This window comes from Tamandua tetradactyla, chromosome 14 (genome assembly GCF_023851605.1).
Source record: "Tamandua tetradactyla isolate mTamTet1 chromosome 14, mTamTet1.pri, whole genome shotgun sequence".
In the NCBI taxonomy this organism is placed as follows: Eukaryota; Metazoa; Chordata; class Mammalia; order Pilosa; family Myrmecophagidae; genus Tamandua; species Tamandua tetradactyla.
Window position 1 is genome coordinate 50,177,372 of NC_135340.1, and position 25,216 is coordinate 50,202,587.

General features: G+C 37.7%; 1 protein-coding gene across 9 annotated transcripts in view; it reads right to left on the reverse strand.

The window, feature by feature from the left end:
* MEIS2 (Meis homeobox 2) overlaps positions 1-25,216 on the reverse strand; it is a 211,338-nt gene that overhangs the window by 181,257 nt on the left and 4,865 nt on the right. For all 9 annotated transcript variants that reach the window (XM_077127405.1, XM_077127404.1, XM_077127402.1 and 6 more), the window contains exons 4-7: positions 24,970-25,020; positions 23,959-24,009; positions 23,005-23,154; positions 13,108-13,222 (exon numbers count right to left, since the gene is read on the reverse strand). In XM_077127405.1, the coding sequence (XP_076983520.1) occupies positions 13,108-13,222; positions 23,005-23,154; positions 23,959-24,009; positions 24,970-25,020 (367 nt within the window). The remainder of the gene's footprint in view (positions 1-13,107; positions 13,223-23,004; positions 23,155-23,958; positions 24,010-24,969; positions 25,021-25,216) is intronic.

The following is a 25,216-nucleotide window of genomic DNA, read 5'->3' on the forward strand; positions in this document are numbered from 1 at the left end:
CCCAGAGATAATGCATAAAAGGGGATTCAATGGTTAAATGAATCTGGGAAACTCTGTGTCTCCACCCCTTAGAGAATTATAATACACATTAGCAAATTAATAGATCTGAAAATTTTTACATCAAAGGAAATCCTAAATCCTATTCTACTATTCAATCTATTTAACCACAAAGTCACCCTCCCCCCTTTTTTAAGTAACGTCTAAAAACCTGAAAAAGATAGATTTATTCAATTCTACTGAGTCATTTCTAGGTGTTAATAATTACAAAAACATAAAATTTACAAAAAGTGTCCTTGTACACAAGTTTCTAGAATGATGTTACATACACGAGACCTGGGCGACCCACAGTAATTTAAGTGTTTAAATTACTTTAGAGAATTTTGAAAAAAATTTTAAAGCTATTCGAAATTTGTTTCTCCATTCAATAGAATATTTACTTTTCCAAATAAACAGCATTTCTGGGAAGTATAGTACAAAGCATAGCCTTCTATTTTGACTATGGAAGATGTAAGAGAGAATTTGTCATTGACATTCAAAAGGAAGGTAATTATGTCACTGCTGCCCATTCAAGAATCTTCAATAGGTCCTCCCTATTACCTACCAAATCAAGCACAAACTCCCCAGAATACTATTTAAATGACTTCACAAAATGGACCCAATTGCCTTTCCAAAAAAGAAAATTATTGAAGGGCTCCTGTATTATCATGGCACAAAAAGGGGAAAAGATGCCTAAGACAAGGAAACTGTCCTCAAGAATCTCACAGTCAGGTAAGATCATAAATAAATCATGAAACAAATTCCTATAGCACAAGAGGAAACTGATGGGTCAGAATAGAGAATTGGAAAAATGTGCAATGGGACTTCAGAGGAAAAGGAATTACTTCCAAATAGATGGGGCCTGGAGCTGATGGAAGGGCCTAGAGAAGGAAGTAACTTTTGCAATACCAAAAGGAGGCAGGTAGATGCTTTTCAGCTTTATACCCCATAACTTCCCTTTCCTAGTATAAATGTGGGCTCTTCTATTTTTAGTTTCCTCACCAAGACATCAGTTGCATGGGACCAGTTTTCAACTACTTTAAAAGCAAATTTTAACTCTATGATGTTTTACTTATTATGATACAAGCCTAAAATATAAGCCTAAAAAATTAGCATCATTTCACATAAGCTACATCATTTAAGCCCTATTCTTACAATCCATTAAATCAGGTAATATTTATTATCCCCATTTTACAGATTATTAAAGTTGAGGATTAGAAACTTGTCTATGTTAAATGGCAAGATCTGAGGATTTAAAGGTAGACAGGCCAATGTCAGAGTTCACATCTTTGGTCACTAGGCTACATTGCCCATAAGTACTTTATGACCCAAGAGAAATCATGGCTCTACTTCAACAATTTTGCTTAGGCAAATGGAATGGTCTCCTTCCCTGTCTCCACTGGCTAACAGATGACAAGCCCCCGTTTAAAATTCATAGCAGGGAAAAAGGACACTATTTGGACATAACACCTCCACACGATGGAGAGATCTGCATGTCATTATGAATTCTGTTCTCTTCCCTGCTCCCCACATGTAATCAACTTAAGGTAAAATTGGCTTTCTGTCTAAAATAATTCTTTATCAGTGCTCTCCCCTCTCTGCGATCACTGCCTTAATTCAGTCCTCATCTGCCATCTGGACCTCTAACCCTTATTCTACATTTAGTTTTGCTTCCTTTAAATTTAGTCTACACAGTCTACAAGAGCTTTGCTAGAATGTAAATCTCATCATAACATACTTTTTGCTTGAAATTCTTTAATGGGGCCCCAATATCCTGCAGCACTGTTTCCCTAAGGCATGCATTAAAAATTCAGATTCCTGAACCTCTCCTGAAGACCCCGATTCTGTAGATCCAAAACCTGTCAGGCATCTATATTTGCATGCACTTTAGGAGCTTCTTATCACCAAGCAAGTTTGGTAAACAGTGCTCTACAGGATTAAGTGTAAGCTTAGTGTGGTAAACAAGGATCTTCATTATACAGCCCTTACTTGCCTTTCCAGCCTCCATTTTCACCATTCTCTCTCCCAGTAATATCAGTCTGGTTGTTGCTCCACATGTACAACATTGCCTCACACTTTGGGGCTTTCACACTGGCTGTTCCATCTGTATCCGACACCCTCCCTACCATGTTCACCTTGATAAAACCCCAGAGGCCATCAAAACCTTTTAAGACCTTCTGTATTCTGTGAAGTTTTCCACAACTATTTCAGACAGAATTAACCACTCCCTAAATGCTCCATGCAATGTTGGAAAGACATGCATCTATTCGCTCACATTTCTGAGTTACTTTCACATTTCTGAGTTACTTTCAAAACTTTGCTAAGGAGAGGGGCTGCATTGTATTATCTTTGTGTTCCTCACACATAGGACAGTGCATTGTATAATTTACCTGTTCAATAAGTGTTGAATGAAGAGAATATTTTGGGGTTACACCATTTGTCATTCACCACAGCTAGACTTTTTTAATGCAAATGGTCATTTAATCCTAACAACCACCCTTTGATGCAATCATTATCATTTTATAGGTGAAGAAACCATTATTAAGAAAGAGTGCTGCTTGGAAATGGCAGAACCAAATGAGTGTTCAGATCTACCTGCTTCCAAAGCTGCCATTCTCCATACCAGGCAGCCTTCTGCAGTGCTAACAATCCTTCCTTGATCTGTATCCCCTAATACTGCATACCTTACACAAGAATTATTTGTGTCCTGCCCATAGCATGGCCCTACCACCCCCACCTCCTGGGAGATGGTAAGTTTTTGTAAGCAGGGACCCTTATCATATCCATCATTTTATTCTCAAAGTGCCTTGCTCAAGGAATACCATTGTGTATTAGATATAAAAAGCATATACTTAGAGAGGTATTGATAGATTGAAAGTTGCCTCTAAAAGGTGTGCATGCCTACACATCAGCCCAGATGGGTGACCATCTGTCATAAAAGGACATCCATGAGGTAGATTCCACAAGATTTCAATAATCAATGACATACCAACTTTTCTTCATCATTCACATTTAGTACACAGAAATTTTGTAGGTTTTATTTTAGTGGATGGCATTTGTTACAAATGTTAGCTGGAAGAAAAAATATATGAAATTTTACACTCCTAGTCTACTTTCATAAATCTTTAAACCTAAAAAAAAATGAATGCTTGGTTTTGAGGCAACAGTAACATTTCTAAGATTTTAGGAAGGGTTACAAAATAAGAGTTTTTATTAAATAAATATTCTCTTGACTAAAGGTCTTCTTTATCGTATATAAATTAGTAGTCTTAAAATCATTTAGAACTAAGTAAAGTATATTTAATTGTAAAATTCTCCTGAAAACTATTTAAATTTTTTAGAATTATTTGGAATACATATTAGGAGAGGGTAGGGTCTCAGCCTCTGAAATGATCATCAATTATCATTCTATTTGTATAGAAATTCTGACAGAGTTCTAATTGATTAGATAATGGATAATGGAAAAGTTGTTCTGTGTTTACAAAATACACCTCATACTGAGCAGACTGAACAGTCTACTTATATTAATACTATCACCCTAGGTGTCCCATGTCTGAATTGCAGCATCCTATCATCCTCAGAAAATAAATGCTAAGGCCTAGCTATATTTCCAGCCAAATTGAGAAGAAAAAGCTCTCCTCGTACTCAAAGGCAAGAAACAAAAATTTTTGTTGGATACAACAAAATTACCTTATCACATATTATAATTAGCCTTAAAAATCAATAAAATAAAACATTCACGTCACATACCTGATCAAAAATTTTCCACCTCTCTCTCTGTTAAAAGATGCACAAACAGAAAGTAAGACCCATAAATGTAAACATTAGATTCCCAGAGCTTGAATTTAAAAGATCATTTATTCAATCCTACTTTACAGATGAGTTAAAGCCCCAAAAGATTCAGGGACTCATCCAAGGGCATACAGCTAATTAATATCAGCACAAGATAGGGGATAAGGGGAGACAAAAGGACAAGTACTGGTTCCAGGCAATGTTAGGTGGTCAATACATGGAATCTCACTTAATATAATCCCCAGGACAACCTGGAAGATAAGTATTTGTCCCCCACTTTACAGATGGAGAAACTGAGTCTAGCAGATATTGAGCAAAACTGGGACTTGAACTCATATCTTTCTTTCTCCCAGATCTAGTGCATTTTTCAGTGTACCACATCCCTAGAACACAGGCCTGCTGACCCACAGTACAAGATTCTAGAGACTAACCCATGTAGATGAAAAAGTACTTACTACAAGGTTTTGCTTGTATCACCCAAAATAATTGCACTTGCTAAAAAGTAAACTATGCAAAACTGGAGATCAAACGTAGGAAATCAACAAAAGCACATGGGGCCCGAAAAATTTAAGAACTATTTCCAGTATTCTTTTCCTTGAAGACCAATTTCTTTCCCCAAGGTCAATCCCATCCTAAATAAGGAGTACAAGCCAAGTGGACCCTGAATTCATCATAGGAAACTATTTGCAACATTAAGCAAATTCGTTTATTAGGTTCACCACTACATTTAAAGACATATACCCATGTTGTTTATAGATAAAGAGAAATTCTATCTTGAAATTCTGATCACATGTACATAAAATAAGACAACATGATAGGGCAAAAGCAACAAATCCCGCTTTCAGATCCATCAGTAGGAATCTAAATTTAAGAACCTACCTGTAACCAAAGGATTCTAAGTCTGAGTTGATTATTCATTGATTTATTTAATGCCGTACTGAATACAACAAAATTTCAGTAACACAATGTAATTATTAAGATCTTTTGAGGATGTCATGGGAATCTGATCAAATGTATCGATGTGTTCAAAAGACTTCATTTACGTTCAGGCAAAGATAACAGAGTAAATAAACAGAAAGTTCTGATCAATGAATCTACTTTAAAAAGAAAAAAAAGGCAAAATGTGTAAATTTGTGTTTCTTGATTCAAGAGGATCAACTTAAGTCTACATAGTTAAATAAATGATAATCCCTGCCTTGGAAGAGCAGAGTGAGAGAAACCAGGAACCAAATAATTATAACACAATGAGAAAAAAATGTTAAAATAGAGGTAGAAACTACTTCACAGGTGCAGAGAAGGGAGTAATGGCCTATAGCTGGGGAAATCAAGAAGGCTTCATGGAGGAGGTGATATTAAAATTGGATTTTCATCAGCAAAAATTCCCTAGGCAGAAGAGAGGCAAGGACACACTCCCTTGAGGTCTCCTTCAATTATTTCCATGTTCAATGCCTTGCTTTCTAGCAAGCCAAGGGACCTTATAGCTGTATAGCAAGGATACAGACATGGTTCGCTTTCATTTTAACGAGGAACAACATTCCAGTGAAATTCCACAGTTGCTTTCTTGCTGTCATTAGAAGGGTAGTGAATAGTGTAAGACTGACTGCTGAGAGCCAAATATGGTAGATTAAAATGGTTTATATTATTGTCTGCTGTGACATCAAAATATTTTTAAGGGCCAAATTAAAAACAAATGTCAACATGTGAAGATGAATAAAAAGTTATCCCTCTGCTCTTCTCTTCCCCCACCCTCTATCATGCCCCCCCAAAAATCCAATAAGAATCTCAAGATACTCTCTGAGGGTAGAAATAGGAAAGAGAAAGGGGGAAAAATAACATGGCGTCATTGCAGACTATACTTCGAAAGCACAGTAAAGACAATGAAGGGAAACACAGAACACGTGTATTATAATGTATGGCACCATAAGGCTATGTTTGATGCTCTGGAGGGCTTCAACAAGTACTGTTCAGCCAAAAATCAATTGAAAAATCAGCATGATAACAGAGCATGAGTTGCCCTATAATAGCCTTAAGACCCCCAAGGCTATGCAAGTCCCTTTCATCTGCCACATTGCACTGACTCAGGGGGAGCCTCACTTCCTCTCCCTGAATACAGTACCCGTCTGTACTTCTTACCTACTGCTTTAACCCGCCTTAGAAAGGGCAGCTGGCAAAGACTGATGATGTTTTCAAAGTGGTTTTGAAGAATTTTTTTCTTTTCTGCTTTATCCTTTATCCTTTCTTGATTTCTGCCCTCAAATGCATTCTATAATATCAGTCTTAGACTATTTCCACACTACTCAACGGTCAGCCATCATCTCTGACTAACCTAATGAGTAACTGTCTTGGGTTTTGAATGCCGTAACTAACACACGTTACACTGCCCCTGAAGAACATGGCAGGTCAGCTTTATGCAAATGTGAAATGTAAGCAATTCATAGCATTGTTATAAACATACATATACATTTCATTCCAAGATTTCATCTCAATATTTCTTCAGTCACTTCCTCGCAATGCCTGGTTTGTTCAATTTATATTTCTACTTGGCATTTGGTGCAAACCCCCAAAGATAAGATACATCTGTCCCTTAGTTGCAGATCTTGGCATTTTTACCTTAACCCAATCATGAAATGATTGGTTGAAAATTACCTTGCTTATTATTAGCAGGATTTCCTCCCAGTAAAACATTTTATTTCCAAACTTTTGAATATGACATGCAATATACCAATTCAGTAGTGGCATATCCATGTTGAAGGAGGACACATAAACACCCCGATCAGTGTGAGGGAAGGAAAAGCTAATTGGGAGTCATCTTCCCTGTGATTATCAGCTCGTTTATGGAGTGGAGGACTCTTCTGAATGGCACTGTAAATTCATCCCTGATTGTGGCGTTAAAACCAGAGCTTATTTCTACAAGCTTTCCTAAAACCCCCCACCCAATTCATTTTGTTTAGTTATAAAGGGTTGTGCACTGCTTTCAGAGAATGACAGTTTTTTATGCTATGATTTTCTCCAGTTTCAAGAAAAATTAATCAGTCACACAAGCCAGTTGTCAGATTTCTCTTCCCTCGTGGCAGAAAGCACCCATATTCATTGTCTGCTATAAGAATAAATTTTAGTAATTTTTCCCCATGTCAATATGAATATTAGACTGACCCAATTAATATGAAATGCTTCTATGCTGCTGGAACAGACAGTGCTACAGAAAGAGCCATTTGCACAACCTGTTCATGATTATGGGCCATAAGGACACAAAGATGGCACACGCATTTGTGGACCATCTGAATTCTTACACGGAGAGGGGCGGGGGGAGGGAGAGCACATGACGTTAGCTTGACTGTCGTGGGTCATGTTTTTTAATCCAGAGTATTGGACATGTAACACAGCAACAAGAGCTGATCATTTTGTTTAATCACCTTTTGGATCTTTGCCAGATGGTCTCTATTGAGAGCGCTGCAAACAGAGAGAGATGAACTGCATCTAACACGCCACCAGAGCTTTCCCGTAAATGTCTGAGAACTGATTCCAACAAGAATTTAGTCTCAGAGCAGAAAGGGATACATTTAAAAACTATGTGCATTAACTATACTTTTCCCCATAGAATCCTCACTTGGCATGAATAATTTACCCACTCTTATGCTAATGGGATCATGAAAGTATCCCTCTGCCTTTAGTGCAGCTATTCTCAGCTTTCAGTAATTACCCCACCCAGTGAAAATAACATGGCTTCTGCATTGAACGGCCGACTAGTACCTGACAATTAGAAAGATCATGGCTGAGAGTGGAAGAGTCCAGAACTGGACAGAGAAGCCCTGGTAGTCAAAGGAAGAGTACGGATATAAAGTAACATCGGCCGTGGGTGGGAATGGACGTGGGTGGAAGATAGGGAAAGGGGTGAGAGAAATGTTCTTCATTGTCAAGCTTTTTTTTCTCTGATTTACTATCAAGATTTTACTTAAATAAAAAGAGGTGCCTCTTTCTATTCTTAATTGGAAAGGACACGCATTACCAGAATAGTTTTGAAGAAAAAAAATTAACCTGAGAAAAAGAGCAATAATTAGGTTTAAAGTTATCTTTAAAGCACATCTGTATTACGTGTTTAATCAGAATTTTTAAAAATCTAAATAGTGGGAAATCCTCGGCATTTTGCTTTTTGGAGGGGAAAAAAAAGGATTATCCAACAAACAAACAAAAAAAGAAAAACAAAAAACAAAACTCATTTTTGACCCCTGTCCACAAAACTCCATGTTAGGTAGTTCACTGTGTAAAAATTATCAGGCTAAAACATCTGGGAAAGAAAGCTATGAAACAGCAGGGAATGTGGCTGGTTTATTGTTTATCTTTTGTTTATGAGGCAGTATTCAAGTTTAATTACTACTCTAAATTAAACTCTAACTGGCATCAGGAGACATCCCTTTACATGACTAAGTTAAAAAAAAATGTAGAAATCTCAACTCCGGGTTTTTCATGTAAGCTGATACATATAGGAAGAAATTACTCAAAATTAACAGCAATTATAGAAAGCTTTTAAGCATTTATGGGCACTATTACATGCTCTGAGAACATTTATTTATTAGAAGAGTTTAATTTTATTTCTAATGGTTAGTGATCTAAAAAGTCCTAAGAAAATCAACAAAATTATTTGGATGCCTGTTGATGGTTAAAAGGATAGTATTCTTTCCTACTTTATTTGGGTGTAAAATAAAGAGGAAGAAAATGCAACATAAACATTCCATCTACAATACCTGCTTCTGTAGCAATGTTCAGTTATCAATTATATCCTCAGAGAATTTCTGATACAATTAGGACAGGAAGGAAAAGAAATGTCATTGTATTTATCATAACATTAAGTGACCAGTTTTGAATGAACTTAGCTCTAGGAAAAAATAAAAGTTGAAAGCAACTAGCAAAAGATTATGCCAGATGGCATCTGTCATATTGTATTTAGGGTTATTTTAAAGAGATTGCCGCCACTATGAAAACATTCCATTGACAGAGTTTTCCTAGACTGAATAAGAAATCTCAGTAGAACATGCTCAGGACCCACAGTAAGTGAGTTTGAGGTGTGGTTTTTTTTTTTTTCCTCCTTTAAACATATATAAGTGGGATATTTTGGTGGGAGAGAGTACTATTTCATAAGTATAGTATGCATTATGAACTCATATAATGTAATAATATTTTAGACGCTGGCTTACCTATAAAAACTTCCATTCAGTTTAAAAGGGGTGTTCGTAGATTTCAACATCAAGGCTGCTAAAGAACTGTCTAACAAATAAATATCTAGCTATGGGATTTTAGCCTCATTTCTGGATGATAAATAGGGATATCCTTGGAGGGGGTTGGAAACTCTGCTGGCTTGTACAGCCCAGAGTCCGGAACAATAAGAGATACATGGATGCTAGAATGCTAATGTATTTAGGTTAAACTGGATCTGGCAACAGTATGGTTAACGTGCGTGTGGTGTGCAGTGTGAGCTCAGCAGTTACTGGGCCAACTGTCTCGGTATTTCTGGGAATCCTGCCTATTCACAGTGCAGGGATTGTTCAATTGCTGCAAAATGTACAAAATGAATTTTACAAAAATGAATTGTAAGGAAGGCCCCATTACAACGATTTTACAGCAAAGATGTCAACATCAATTTTTCTTTCATGCATAGCTAATGATTAAAACAGCATATTCCATTTGCCTAAAACAATTTATTTCATATTGGCACATCAAAATATTGAAATACAAAGTTATCTTTACTCTACCCTTTTTATTCATTGCTGCTGAACCCACACCATTGTTCAAACCAGGAAAAATAAAACAAACTTGGCACGAAATACTTAAAACAAAGCCTCATCAATATTCTCCAATTTGTCAACATCTCAATTACAGCACTGGAAAAAATGTAAATTTCATGTGCTCTAAACACTGAGGGGTCTATTCTCCTGCCAATTCACATGCATAACTCCCATCAGCGTTAATGGGAGTTACACAAACCCATCAATAATAATAATTCTTTGTACATATTTTGCGCCTTTCATCTAAGGCTCTCAGAGTGTTCTATGAACAAGGGGGCTGCTTCCTAGTTTTTTCTCTGGCAAAATACACAATGAAATACAAAGCAGCTTTTGACTCAGCAGGTACAGAATTAGCAACCCCACACCTTATTATAAGGCCCCATTTTACCGATGAGAAGCCAGACACAAAGAGGGCCAGTTACTTCCCCAGAGTCCCAACACTGCACCCTAGTTCTAGCCTTAAAAAAACAGATTTTTCTTCCTCATTCTAATGTCACTAACAAGACAAACTCCCTCCCTTTGGTTGTCTTTAGCAAGAGAAATCAGAGTGAATGAAAAGTCTGGTTTATATTTATACAGTTTATTGCTTGGCCTGTGCTGTTTGAAAGATACAGTCTAGTCAGGTTTTACATTTTACCAAGTTTATTTTATATTATTTTAAAAATTTGCTTTCCTTTTCTTTCTTTTCTCCTTTCAGTTTGTTGCACAAACACTAAAGAGAAAAAGATGACCTTTCACCCATGTAACTGTAGCTCTTTCACTCTCCGGTGATAAAATGAGGTGTTTTTAGGTTCCAAAGTAAAAATTTGTATGTAAACATTATAGTGAAAATATTCACAAGAATGATAAAGCAACATAAATGCATGTATTGTTTTATAGCATATGGCTATTAAAGTTTAATTTAAAATGTGTATGAAAACATTGTATTTAGTACAATTCATCCTTATTTTTTCTGTTTATCTTAATTTGTTTTGAAACTGAATCATTTTACAGTTTTCCATATGCCTGTTGTGCTAATAAATTCTGAATAAGCAAGAAAACCCTTTTCTAAACTACAAACTTGGTTTCCAATGAAACATTATAATATATTTAATACTAAAGAACATACATTTCCCTCCCAGGTTTTCTATAATACATCAACCCTAAGGTTTAACCTAGGATAAGCACGTGTGATTTCAGTCAATACTGTTGATTTTGCCCTGAAGCAGATAATTAATCTTTCCCACAGAAAGCTACTCTGGACAATTTGGTGGGACAAAATAACAAAATATCTTGGAAAAAAAAACTTTAAAGACCAATACGGGCATAAGTATGACAAAACACATTCAAGTTTGGCCTTCAAAATGTAGAATCTGCTATAAAAAGCAGAATGCCCTTCCATGTGTGTTTGGGAACCACTGATGTAGTAAGCCAGGTGGGAAATTCTCCATGCCAAAACATTCCCCATTTTATAGAAATCATACCTCTCTCTCTCCTTTAAACTTTAATGCTGTAAAATGATTGACTTCGAAGTACTCATACATATAAGCTACCATGTCCATTCTTTAATCCCATGGAGATATGATTAAAGGAACAAAATCCAGCAGGGATCTAAGCCTTCAACATTGAATAAGTGAGTACAACTACCCCGAGCATAGAGGTTTCCGCGTATTGTTACCATACAGTGTACCAGGTAGAGAGGTTTTCTCTTTTCTGACCAAACGACAGCAACAAAGTAGCCAAAATGATAAAACTCCACCTCTTGCCTATTGCCACAACTATTCCCTTCCTCAAATGCCAAGATCTGCTTTTCACTCTTCTTCTCTCTGGCCCTTCCCTGATATCTCTCTTGCCATAATTCAACTAACCCAACAGAACCAGTCAGTTTTAAATTTCAGTTGGGACCTCGGTGACCTGTTAATGAATCTACAGAGAGGAGAAAAACTCACGGTGTTGAGTTATGCTTGGTGTTGCTAGCTGACTTGGAGTCAGAAATGCTTGAAGCGTTAACGTAATTGCAAGAATGTGAAAAATGAAGCGCTGGGCTCCTGAGCAAAGCGAAAGGTCAAAGTGAGCCTCACACACAACAAGTCTCTGGAAGATAGCCTCATTAGACCATTAAATCCGCTTCTCTTTGTCCCCTCTTTGGTAAAATGTTTAAGATGTTTTGTTTTTTATTAATAGATACATTTCGCTCATTCCATGGATTGGCGCAATTTGGGGTTGGGGGCGGGGGGAGTGGAGTCATAGAAAGCTTTCCAGATTTAACTACCCTGAGGATTAATGTATATGTTATCTTTAAAATGCCTACAGTTTAGTTTTTTATATATATACAATCTAACTGGTCTAATAATAATAGTATAAAACATAAATGGCCATAATTCACAAGTTCTGCTATTTACCATCTGATGGTATTCATCTCTATATTAGTTGAAAATTGCTTAAACCTAGATTCTAACTTGGACCTGTTTACGAGGTAATACATCGGAGAACGCACATTTTTCTAGACTTTTCTAGGACCCAGCAATCCAAAATCTCTCGCCAGAAACTTAGAGAAGTGAAGGCACCCACTCTGCAACAACCATCCCCTTTTAAATGGCATATATCACTACAGCTCAAGCTGTTAAACCGTCCTCTACTTGGAAGCCTGTCTAATGATTAAATATTGTGGCCATAAACAGAGCCATAATAGAGATGAAATAGACCTAGGAGATCAGACACCATCTAATGTAAAATATTAAAAAGTAAAATCCATACACTCCTCTGGCCTGCATTCAATAATGCATCTTCCTTTAAATTATCATTTTAGCCATAGAATAGTCATCCCTACCAACATATAATTGCTCTCTGTGCAATAGGTGACTTTTAGATGGTAAAAGCTATTCTAAATCGCACTAGGCTTACTTGACATCTGCAGTTGATGTCCCCTTTGCCCTCTGATTATCCTGAATTTTAGGATATGTGGCAAAAATCACCATGCCAACTGAATGGGAACTGGGATAAATAATCTAAGAATTCAAAATCCACCTTCCCAATATAAGACTCCATATAAAATCTGAATGTCCTTCCGGAGCTAATAAGAACAGATTTTTGCATCTTATGTGTTTTAGAGGCATATTTGCTTGATCATAGAGAACCCTTATAGTTGATGTTACAAGCAAAATATCCTGTTTACAGTATAATTCAAAGTGCATCATAGCAGCAAAGTAGGTCTGTCATCCTATTTACTTACACACACAGGAGTCAAGTGTAGATAACCAAATTTGTAAAAGAATTGGCAGAACTAATCAATTGTTATTGTAATTTCTACTTAAAGGTTAGATAGCCCACTCTGGCTTTTTTTTTTTTTAATATTTTAAGTAACGAAGAGAGGAAATATTGTCTCCCTAAATAGCAGCTGATTGTTCTCCCTAACCTGTCACTCTCCTGTTTATATTGAGGCAAATGTACTGATATCATAAAATACTGAAGTTAATTTACTCATGCCTACTTTGCACAAGGAAAATATTTGCCCTTTTACCTTGCTCACTGCTGTTGTCTCCACTCTGGGAAGCGTGACCCCCACTGGAGGGTCCTGGGGTGCCTGCTGAGTGAGTTGAGGTTGCATCATCATGATCTCGCCAAGATGAAGGGTTCTGATGCCAGGATGCCAAGAAATTTTTCCACAGTTACCATTTCAGCCATAAATGAGGAATCAAGAGGAAAGGTGCAAAGAAAGACAAAAAAAAAAGTGTACATATTAGTATTTTCAGAACTAGGCATCTTTGGATGCCATGATAGAGTACATTGTTTTTTTCAGCAATAGGTACAAAAAGGAAAAGATTGTCTAGAATTTAAACAGGGCAGTTTTTACATCAATTCATGCATTTGTTAAAACTTATTGAACTGTACACCTAAATGGGTTCATTTTATTGTTTTACATGATACCTCAACAAAACAGCTTTTAAAATAAGAAAAAAATGTAATACCTAAAGTACCTAAAAATGTAAAAATCACTTCTTCTACTCTTGCTATCTTAATTAGAGCACACTCTTCCCAAAAAACAGGAACCAATGCTCTTGGATACTAAAATACTTCAGAACATTAGGATTTACAAAATCCAACAGCTCCCTTAAGAAAAAAAATCACAATGGGTGCACAGGTGGTTCAGTGGTACAATGCTCGCCCTCCATGTGGGAGACTGGGGTTCGATTCCCGTACCATTTACCTCCCACCCCACCCCCGACCAAAAAAAAAAAAATCATAGACTCAGGAATGTACAGGACAACCCTCACGTCCTTCAAATGCATTGTCCTAAAATAGCCGGTATGAGCTCTCAAAATTATCCTCAACTCTCAGTTATTATATTATCAATGTAATGATAACATCAGCATTAATATCTAATAAATGATCCATTTCTGTTTTAATTTGCTCAAACAACAAGAAGAGAATGAAACAGACCATCTAGTGAACTGGACAGGACTTTCACTTGAGCTTCATGGAAGCTTTAAACTCCCTGAGGAGGGCTATTTCCAGGAAGAACTACTTGTTTCAAAGGACATTCTAGGCCAACAGTTAGAGCGCATGCTACTTTCTGGGTGTAGCCTTCTCCTGTTCCTCCTCCTCTTTCCTGATCATTTTCTATACCCTGCTGTTGCTTAAAGGAAAACAGGAATTCTAATGTACAGGAAGGACTTTATCAGCACCACATGAAGGCAGGCAAGAGATGGAATTTCCTCTGTCAGAAACAGAGTGTAGGAACAACACACGAGACAGACCAGCCTTAAGGCCAGAGCTGCACACTTGTCACCTGCATGCGACAACTTCAACTGAGCCTACAGGCCCTCTGGCAAGTAAATTCTTTGGGGGGTGGGGGGGTGGGGGGGTGGGAGGAGGCAAATAGAAATAGAAAACACTATCAATCTCTCCAAATACTTCGCTGTTTTTTACAAGAATTAGTAAATAAGGATCAGACAAACATGCATATAGACAACATGCAAAACTGCGTGGCCAAATGAAAATAATCTTGCCATTTGTGCTCTGTTGCCACTATTTATAGATTATCCAGGAAAAAAACAAATCAGTTTGTCAATTTTTTCTCAACAGCAGCTATGTAATTTACATAGGCCTACATAAAATGTTACCAAATAAAATCAAGAAACCAGGGTATGATGAAATAGGGAACTATTCTTATTGGGAACAACAAAATCTTTTCTTCCTTGACACAACTTCTATAAACCAATTGTAAATTAATATCTGGCATTTTTGGATAGATAAAATGATTATCTAGCTTTCTTTTATTTTATGAAATAACCCCAAACGCAACAGATTTAAAGCACCTATGTCAAATAACGCTACCAGCACTGCCATCAGGCAAGCCACTGATTCGAAGCGAAAGCTCTGAACAGAAATTTTGTGGCTATAAATGTGGCACAGGTATAGCTATCTCAAATAAAGACTTGTTTTAGAAAGCAGATTAAAGAATGAAGTTGAGTAGAATAAAATGAAAACCAAGGCTCTCTGCTGCCTGTATGAAGACAAAGTCATCCCTGTGAGCTCTCTTTTTTATCTTATGTTAGAAACCACTCCAATAGTTTCAGTCTGAAGGCAAACAGAAAACAGAGCCTCTTCAAGCTTTGCAGCCTCTTCGTGTCAGCTGTTTGCCGGATGGTAATCAGATAAAAAGCCAGAAGAATTACACACACACACAAAAAGAAACAATAGCATGGCTTGAGTTTGGTCCTGCAACAACATGGGGTAGAGCCTTCTTTTAAAAAATGCAGTAAACCAACATGTTCACCTAAGCTAAACTTTTCAGTGTACACAGCAAGTGATGTTAATTTTATGCACTGTGGGCTCTTTTATTAAACCAACTGCTATAAAAGCTCCTTATCCCTAGTGAAAATTACAATAATTAACCACTAACACCTCAACTATGTTTTAAGGCAAATGTCATCCAATAGCTATTACAGAATCGTTCAAATGAAGCCGGGGAAAGTCTTTCTGTTTGGGCACTGCAGTGATTTTGAAAAGATCACGGAGGACTTCCCACAACTGAAAACACTGGTTTATCTCTATCAATCAGATCCGTGCTATGTTTTAAAGTAAGGCCTCATTAATTTATAAAAGAGTGTATTTGTTTTGATGGTTTTTCTGAAGGAGGTGTTTTTTGGAGAAAAAAGGGAGAAAAATATGCCAAGTAAGCCAATATTACTTTAAGAGCAGCTGGTCTTTCCAAATAAGATGGGCCTTCAGTTTTTAGCCTTGTTTCTACACGTCCCCTACCTTTCCCTACCTCTTGTTTTTTCTTCCTGGTACCTCAAAAATGCTCTCTTTAAAAAGTGTCATTGGATACTTATTTCCATGGAGTGTCTCTAGGTGTGTGTCAAGAGATGCACAAGCTAAGGAGGACCACACGATAGGCTTCTAGTTTGAATGAAGGAAGAACAGATCAATCCCGCTGGGATTTCAAGACTGAGGACTTTACCCAAAGGTGTCCAAATTCAACTACACGTGATGATGCAATCACAGACAAAAGACGAACATTGATAATCTGATCAATAGAGTGCTCCTTCGGCCTTAAAAAATTGTCATCTTTGGTGACAGACAAAAAACACAACCCCCAAACTCCATCTTTTTCTTAGATTGAAATATTTGTTTGCATCACAACTCCTTTCTTCTTTCTTTTCTCTAGAGAGTTTCCAAGTTTACATCCTTCAAGAATAACTGCCTGGCTCACTGCCAAACTATACGCAGAAGTTTAGTGAATCCTGAAACCAAAGTGGCATGTGAAAGCATGTAAAAATGCATGACATATGTAGAAAAGTCTTAAGAGAAATGTCTATGTGCATGCGTGTGGGTGAGTATGCAGGTACAAGCATTCCATAATATATGTCCTGTTCTTCAGCCAAAAGTATCATGAAGACACCCAAGGGCAAGGAGTGAACATGTTTCTTTCCCTGTGGCTTTAATAATTGGGAGCCAAATATGGTGCTCCTCTTGCTCTTACGTAATTGCATTAAAGAGCAGTGTTACCAAGAGAAAAGCGGTGAATACTGAGTAGAGCACAATAGAAGGAGATGGAAAATAGATACAAGAAGCTAGGTCTCCAGGGGCAGTATTTTCTATTTGCTGGGCTACAGACTCACAGCTGATAATGCAAGTTGTAATTAATATAAAAGCAGGAGACAATATGGGAAGAACTTGTAGTAGCAGGGCCACAGGAGATCACTGTGCTAGCTCTCCTCTGTTTCTCATTTACACACAGCTTTCCCTAGAAAACACAATTCTGCCAGTGTTTTCTCCCTTGAAAGTTAAAAAAAAAAATTGATTTAGCACCATCATTGAATTTTGCTAAATCTAGAAAAGAGCATAGAGAGGACAGGAGTCTCTTGGCATAGGAAGCAAATCATATATGTGTCTTTTGTTGAGGTTGCAGATACGATGGAAATTGTAACATTTTAAACCCTTACAGCTTTTCAGTGGGGGACATGCCTGTAGGATAGTACTTAAAAAGCCCAGTGAATGGGTGGTAATTTCCCTGTTCAAATGATTCCACACAATTCAAGAGTCTTTCATTGCAGGAAAACAAACAGACAAGCAAAAACAATGGAGTAAAACATATAAAGATTTTTAAATAAATACAAAACCAAGTGGGGAAGTAAAACGTTTTAGGCTTCAAGGAGAAAAAGAAAAAAAAAAGGCCATGCCACATACAAGATTTATCTAAAATAATGTGAAACTTATCTTTAACTCCAAATGAAAAGATGATTCAAAGGGTGTGCTATATAGAAGAGAGAGTAATGGATTGGAGTTAAGACTCTAGGGTGCCACCGTGACTTTAGGATTCCTTTCCCTTATTTCTTTAAAATTAGGAGATTAGACCAGGTAACCCCCCAAGGCCATTTCCTGTTCTTCTTCTTATCTCTCTTACTAAAAAATATTTAAAAAGAAAAGTTAGGTTTTCTAGAACATACAACTTAAAATATGATATATAACATCAAGTCAAAAAGTATATATGACCTAGAAAATACAATAAAGTAGTTCATGATATGTGCTATAGGTAGAGAGTACAGTAAATATACATAAAGTATTTTAATCAGCTAATAGAGAATGGGCTATTTAATTTCATTTATTTGAAAAGCAAAGGCTAGATATACTTGTATCAATATACACAATGAATATTAAGTTATTGTTTCCTATTGACTTTGTGATGTTTCAACTCCTAATTATCATTAAGCAAAATTATTATTTTTAATGAGATGAGGACTCCTATCCTGACTCCTATTCACGTCTAGAAAAGTTTAAAATGTTAAATGCATGGCTTGAAAAAAAGTTGGAATTTTAACTTTATTATTTTAAAGTTGACCTAAGAATCAGGAGAACTGTGTGTGCTCTCAGAACACGGATTCACTCTTTAAAAATGTAAATAGAGCTGGGGTCTTTCTCTCATCTCCCCATCTCCACCCCTCTATTAAGCCTTGGAAATTAATACATGAGACACTCTCAAGGAATGATTTCTCCATTAAATGGAACAATTTTTATAGAAGACAAATTTCCTGGACTGCTGGTGTAAGGTTATATTATAACATGCATCCTATAATTTTGAAACATGTCGGGATATCCCATAGAACATTCAGGGTGAAAATGAGAAGACAGGAAGACAATGAATTAAAAATATATAAAGTTTTAATCCGATGATGAATGTCTGCAACTGTTGAATGTATCTCTGTTTAACTTCATCACATCGTAGTTAAACTGAAAACACACTCCAATAGCACAACTTAGACGCTTTACAGAGTGTAATTATTCTTGATGGGAAACTGACAGACAAGCCATCAACCCCCAGACACTACACAACAACAACAGAAACCTGTGCCCCCACCCACAACTCTTTGAGTCGGTAGATGGAGCTCGGAGGTAGAACTTTTCCGGGATGGGTCCCCAGAGGCCTTGGAAAACACTTGATAAGGTCTAATCTTACACTAGAACATAGGTCACTACCTGATAAAATAAATCATTCTTATTAATATTATTATCAAATCCCATTATTAACCCCTTGATAGTCTGTAGCCCAACCACTTAAACCAGTCACTATCCCAGCGGCCCACTCTCCTCTAATTTTTCAGGTAGTAACAGAATTTATCTATAGACACTTGCCTGTATTCCATCAGAACGAGATTCTATCTATTCTCCCCTCTTAGCTAAGCCATTTTTAAAAAATTGAAGAATAAATAAATTTGATATGTTCAGAGATGCAAAAGAAAACACCATCATATCTTCATCTAAATTACAGCTTTCAACATAGAAATTAAAATAATTTTCCTTTATTAGTAGCTCTATCAGAGCCTGTCAATTTTAAGGCACCTGTCATTAACTGTGAATAAACAGAATTGCATTTTCTTCCATAATCTTAATTTCTCCAAAGAAAATAAAATGTAAGTCCTTATAGTAATTCATTAGGAATAACAATAAACAGTATGTGATTTTAAGCAAATGGAGCTTAATTCAGAGATCATATTTCAAACAAATATAATTCATTTACTTAACGTGAACTAAGGATGTAATATCTTTATATGTAAATATAAATATATATATTTTTTTCATTTGACCTAAAGAATTTATTTAAAATTATGTGAAATAGACAATTTGATTATTACCTCATATTCAGAGATACTACAGACTAGGAAAATTTCTGGTTATTTCCACAACAGTCTTCAAGTTGAAACTTTTTTTTAAGAAATTGATTTCTTGACATGTTTATTTTAAACATGATAAATTTGAATGTCTGGGAAATGCAGCTGGAAAACAGTCCTATTTCCCTTTCCATCATATTTCTTTCTCCCCAAATATTCCAAAGAATACGATAACAGACGTTTACTACCTATAACTATTACCCTTATGTTATCATAAAAGATTAAGATAAAGTCCATTCTAATAATTAAAATGTAAGATTCAAAGATAAAATACATTATAATAATTAAAATGTAAGATTCATTCTGAAGTATATTTATTTAACATAGTAGAATAGTAGCTAATGTTGCAAGTTTTATTTTCTATTTAATTTCCAATCTTCCTCTCATCACTACACCCAGCATGTAAAGAAAAGTTATAATGAATAAATTTAGTGTTTCCTCTGAACAAAATGTATGGAAGGTTAGACTATAACGGTTGTCTTCTTTTAATTCATCTATTTATATAAAATTATTTCTATAAAATTATGGAATGTGCTATTAGGATGACAAAGCCTAATTTACTAAGCAATACTTAGTATATAAAATTCATTCTTAAAAGTCTGCCAATAACACTTGGTTTCAAGATAACTATAAATTACTTCTATTCATTTCTGTTTTTAATTTCTTTAATATAAAATAAAAAACTATGTTGTTACCTAATATTTTATTCCTGACCCTTCTTTCTGCTTTCCCAGAATTACAGACTTATTCTCTCCTGTCTCTCTCTCTCTTTCCCTGCTCCTTCCTTAAACACACACACACACATACACACACACAATGTAGCCACAATGTAGCTTGATACCACTTAATAAGGATAGAGGTGTATGTGTTTTGGGGTGTCAAACAGCTGTCACAAACTGTCACCTCCACAAGAGAAACCTTGGCACACACAAATTAAACTACACTTCTTCTTTAGCTGTCATTATTCATAGCCAATAAGTTGAAATGCTCTCAGCATTTCATGTGCAAATAAAACCACGAGGATGCTCTCAATAGATCAGAATAGTGGGCCAACAGATAAAACCGGGAAAACAACACACTGCCTGGGTCCTTCAGTGGTGGCTCATCATCACCCCTGCACTAGTGTTCACCAAATGAGATCCAGCCTGGGGCGATGTATTAAATATGCATATCAAAGCACATGAAAAAATAAACCTGGAGATTCAAATTGGACACATTTACATGCTGAAAATATCCCCCTCATACCACTTTTCAGGTAGTAGTTTGGGGTATTTTTACTTTTTTTAGCTGGAGGGTTGGAGTGGGGGTGAGTTTGAAGGAAATTCTGAAGTGTTTGTGCTTTACAGGGGGAGGCCTAGATACCAAGACAATCAATATACCTATGGTGTAAAAGCGTTGAAAATGCTGAAAACTCTCCCAAGGTTTTCTCTCACTTTCTGCAAAAAAATACAAGTCTGTGTCAAACCTCTCCATTTCCCACTTGGTGTGCTGGTGGAACAAATTATTGCTTCCTTTCAAAACAAATAGCAGGGGGCTAAAGTAAAAAATGTTATAGTTCAGATCTCTGGGAAAAAAAAAAAAAAAACAGCTTTGAATAATGGCGCCCAGTGAGGTGGCAAGCCCTCATGGGTTCAAAATAAATCAGTTGTCATATTTACTTGACTGGGGGCCTGTAAAGGGAGCAAGAAATGTTACAGTTGACTCTTTCATCCGAAGATGATGATTATTAAATTATGAAAGCACTAACCTCTTAGGTACAACTTCCTTCTTAAGTGTATATTCAAATATTACAATAGTGACTTAAATTGGCATTGTCTATCAGCCGATACTCTAAACAGCTTCATTTATCTTATCTCTCCTATGTAAACATCAGCATGCTCAAGTTCCATACATCCACACGAAAACAGTTGCCAAGAAACTGTTCTAGAAAATCAAATAGTTGGGACCCCTAGAAATGTCATGAGAAAAGCTTTCAGCTGAAGAGAACTGTGAACCTCTCATTCTACGAATCATGATCCCTTCCTATTTCCCCTTCCCATTTCCCCAAATAATGGAAATACACACGAATTTAGAAACAGGAAGCAGTGAACATAAACAAATAAAGAGCAACCAAAACAAGTATTTCTGAAGTACTGTCATGCCTCATAGACCACAATCACACACAGTATAGCTAGAAATCAGCAAATAAACTTTCCATAGCTGCTGCTGCACGGTTTTGATTTTACTTCACACATTCAACATACAAAAGAGCTACCCAAACTTTCTTTACAAGAGTAAAGATAGGTGCAGGAGCTTTCAACACCACAGTATTTACTCTGTCTCAGAATTGCACATCCCAGGTTGAGGGTTTTCTTTCCTTTCTTTCCTCTGAGCTTTTTTTTTTTTTTCCTAGACTGGATTCCCATACAGTAAAAAGTTAATTATTAAATTCTATGACTGCATATTTTCAAAACTTTAAGTGGAGGGAGAGGAAACCTCACAGAAGGTTCATTTTCCCTGCATCACAATTCATCCCTCTGAATACCCAAGAATGGGGCTTGGAGGGACACAAATTGCCTTCAAGCTCAGATGCCGGGTGTTAAATTAATATTTCAGTCACAAAGTTATTTCATTATAGACTATAGCACTTAGGTTGTGAGTTCAAATGAATGTAATCCATAGACACCCTGTCCGCCACCCGAGGCTCGAGTTCCTATAAATAAATTGCTGTTCACACCCACTCTTTAACCTCACCACTCTTCCCTTTCCTACCAGCTGCAATCTTTCTTCTCTTTGCTTCTTTTTCAAATTTTCAGTCTCACTACATATGCTTTTCTTCTTCTTCTTCTTTTTTTTTTAAGCATCAGGCTCACTAGATCAGTTCCAAAATAGGATTAAAAACAGAGAGAATAGAAAGAAATCTCCTTTCCTGGCCTGACATACACAGTGTTTCCTTACTATATCCTCCATCCTCATTCACCGACTGTTAAAGTGTCAAAATTTAACCACTAACCTATGGTTACCCAATCATAATTCCTTTCAGTTTTCTGTAATACATTAATAATTGGTTCATCAAGGTTACTGTCTTTTATTATGAAGATGCTTCAGGCACTTGGCAATAGGTCCATACTCTGACAATAAGTTTCTATAGAGCAAAAGCCCTAAGAATTGTCATGTGCTCACTCCTTTTATTTCTAATACAGTGCAAGATTGCCAATAGTTCTCAGGATTGTCATCTCTGTGAGAGACTGCAAAATCAGCCCCCCCACTCTACAATCCTCTTTCTTTCCATCTTTCTCTCCCTTCCTGTCCACCTAGCTGTCTTGCCTCTTTCTATCCCCACTGCACTGACTGCGCAGAGTTGAGAAAGCAGAAAAGGCAGCGGTCACCATATCAAACGGACAATTTGCTAACACCCAAGTAAGTCATCAAATCTAGGAAACTGTACACATTAAGAGTAAAATATCACACCATCATCTTCTTGATTTCTCTGACTCTTGATAAAATAAAGAGAAGGTCCAAGAAGGGAGAAATAGTGGAGGTGAAAACAGTATGGGAGAGGCATTGAGAAAGGGAGGGAAAGAGAGAGAGAGAGAGAGAGAGAGAGAGAGAGAGAGAGAGAGAGAGAGAGAGAGAGAGAGAGAGAGAGAAAGATAGAAAGGGACATTTCAGTCAGTGGAATTAGATATTACAACCAGTTTACAAAATAATAACAATGCTTTGCCTGGTGGTCTTAAAAAAAGGCCACCGGCTCACAGACTTACATGGTCAGCGAGATTTGTGGAGGAACCTGAAAGTTCTTCGTGGTCTGATTTGGAGCTCCCGTCTCGCTCATCAATAACAAGGTCGATGGGCATTTTCCCCTTCAAACAGCTAATGTACCGGTGGCAGAAGTTATCACACAGTTCATGGACCTAGAAGGGGGTCATTGTGGAGGGTTTAGTTAGTATTGTTGTTGTTGTCATTGTTTGGCCCTATTTTTAAGGAGAAAAATATCAGGTTGAAGGTTAGGTTTAGAAAGAGCAACAGTGTGATGTCTTCCAAACTAACTCTAATTAAGGGGTGTAATAGTTGAAGGCAAGGAAACAATAGGGCAATTGTTGCAGCAGATATTATTCTCCAGAGACTTCCCTGAGCAACAAGTTACAATAAAGACAGGGAAAGAAACAGTACTGGAAGTAACTGGGTTCAGACTGGGAGTCCAGGGAGGAAAATCGGATTTAATGGTAACATCAAAACATTAGACCGCTGGAACTGGGGACAGGAGTAACATTTTGCGATTCAATAAGTCAGGAATTTTGTATGTTTCCGGAGGAAAGCGATTGAGCTAGGTAAAGACACCCCTGCAAGGATGATTCCCTCTACCTGCACCTAACACAAACTCCGGGCTGAGGGTGAGTTGAGCTAATAGAGACACACACAGGCTGAGTGTCCAGGAACACAAATGAATTGCTGCATTTCAAAATAATCCTGAATGCCTGGAGGTGGGGGGGGGGGCGGCTATGGGGGAGGGGGGCTGCTTTAAAAAGGAATTTCTAGGGCGGTCCTAATTCACCCTTCCTCTGAGCCCCTGGGTTGAAGAAGGGCAAGTTTACATGTGGCTCAAAGACTTCAGGTGCTCAATTGCTCAGACTGAAGGCTCTTTAACCGCCCCCCCCAAGTCCACCAGGAGGGGGTAAGCGGCAAAATTGTGGTGGAGAGTGTCACTTCCTGCTTACCTTTTCTAACTCCAAAAGATGAAACCTTAGTACTTGTATTGCTTGTATCATCTGAAAGAGAAGTTTAGTGCAGTATTAGGGCTCTGTGACTGGGAGGTCGGGAGTGGAGCTCTGTGAGGGAACTGGGCTGGGGAGAAACAGCAGAGCAGGTGGCCAGGCAAAACCCACACATCAAGAAATAGTCAGAAAAACCAAGTAATTACTGATCATCTCTGCCTCATTGGCCACGGGGTAGGAATCTGACTTAACTTGAGCCTCAGCATTTCATTTCTTCCCCCCTCATAGTCACTGAGCTATTTTGTAAGGACTGCTTTCCTATAAGGTAGGCCTTCTTTCTCTGCCTCAGTCCTCTTTAACCGTCCCCTCCCTCGACCCCGGGCCAAATTTGAAAAAAGAAGAAGAGAAAAAAAAAAAAGTAGCTTCACTGGAGAGAGAAGTCTTTTTAAACAGCACACCCAGCGAAATCCGTCCTTACTAAAGAAGGAAATACTCCAGATGAATGGTGAGGCCGGGCCTTTGAAAGCGGATTTAAGTACTTTTAATATTGAAATCGTGCAAATTAGCAAAAGAATCGCACCTAAAAGTGGCCCGCGCTGGCCTGTCCCTCGCCAACACCCGCCTCCCACCCCCCACTCCCCACCCCCCAGCCCGCCCTCCGCCGCGCCAGCGGTTACTTCCTTCGGGTTAGCAGCCCCGCGGCCTCTGGTCCCAGCAAACAGAGGAAATAACTCAGTTCTCGCAGCTTCAGTCCCGGGGCCCAAACCTGGGAACCGTCCTCTAGGCCCGCGCTCTCGGCGCCGCGTCCCTGGTTTTTGCCTCCCTGGACATCACTCCCCTGAGGTCCATCTCGCCCCTCGCTCATCATCTCCCATCCCCGGGCTCTAAGCTGTTCCCTGCCTCTCAGTCGCCCCTGAGCTCCAAAAGAGGGCCCTGCAACAACACGGGCAGCTCCGGGAGAAAGTGGGTGCTTCTGGGCAAGGGAGGAGAAAGGCAAGAAACAGTAAGCCTTACCAAATTGTCCAGCTCTGGATTTGAGGAAAAAAGTGGCTTTTCGGCGCGAACCTATAAGAAGCAAAGTCAGCATGAATTACCACCCCATTTAAAAGAAACAAAACCCTGTCACTGCCTCGGCTGGGGTGTGAGAGTGGGGACGGGACAGGGACACGGCGGAGAAGAGGAAGGGACTTAGGTAAAATACATGAAGCAAAATAGTGTCTTAAATCAATGGGACCGGCTAAAAAGGCACCAGGGGCTTCGG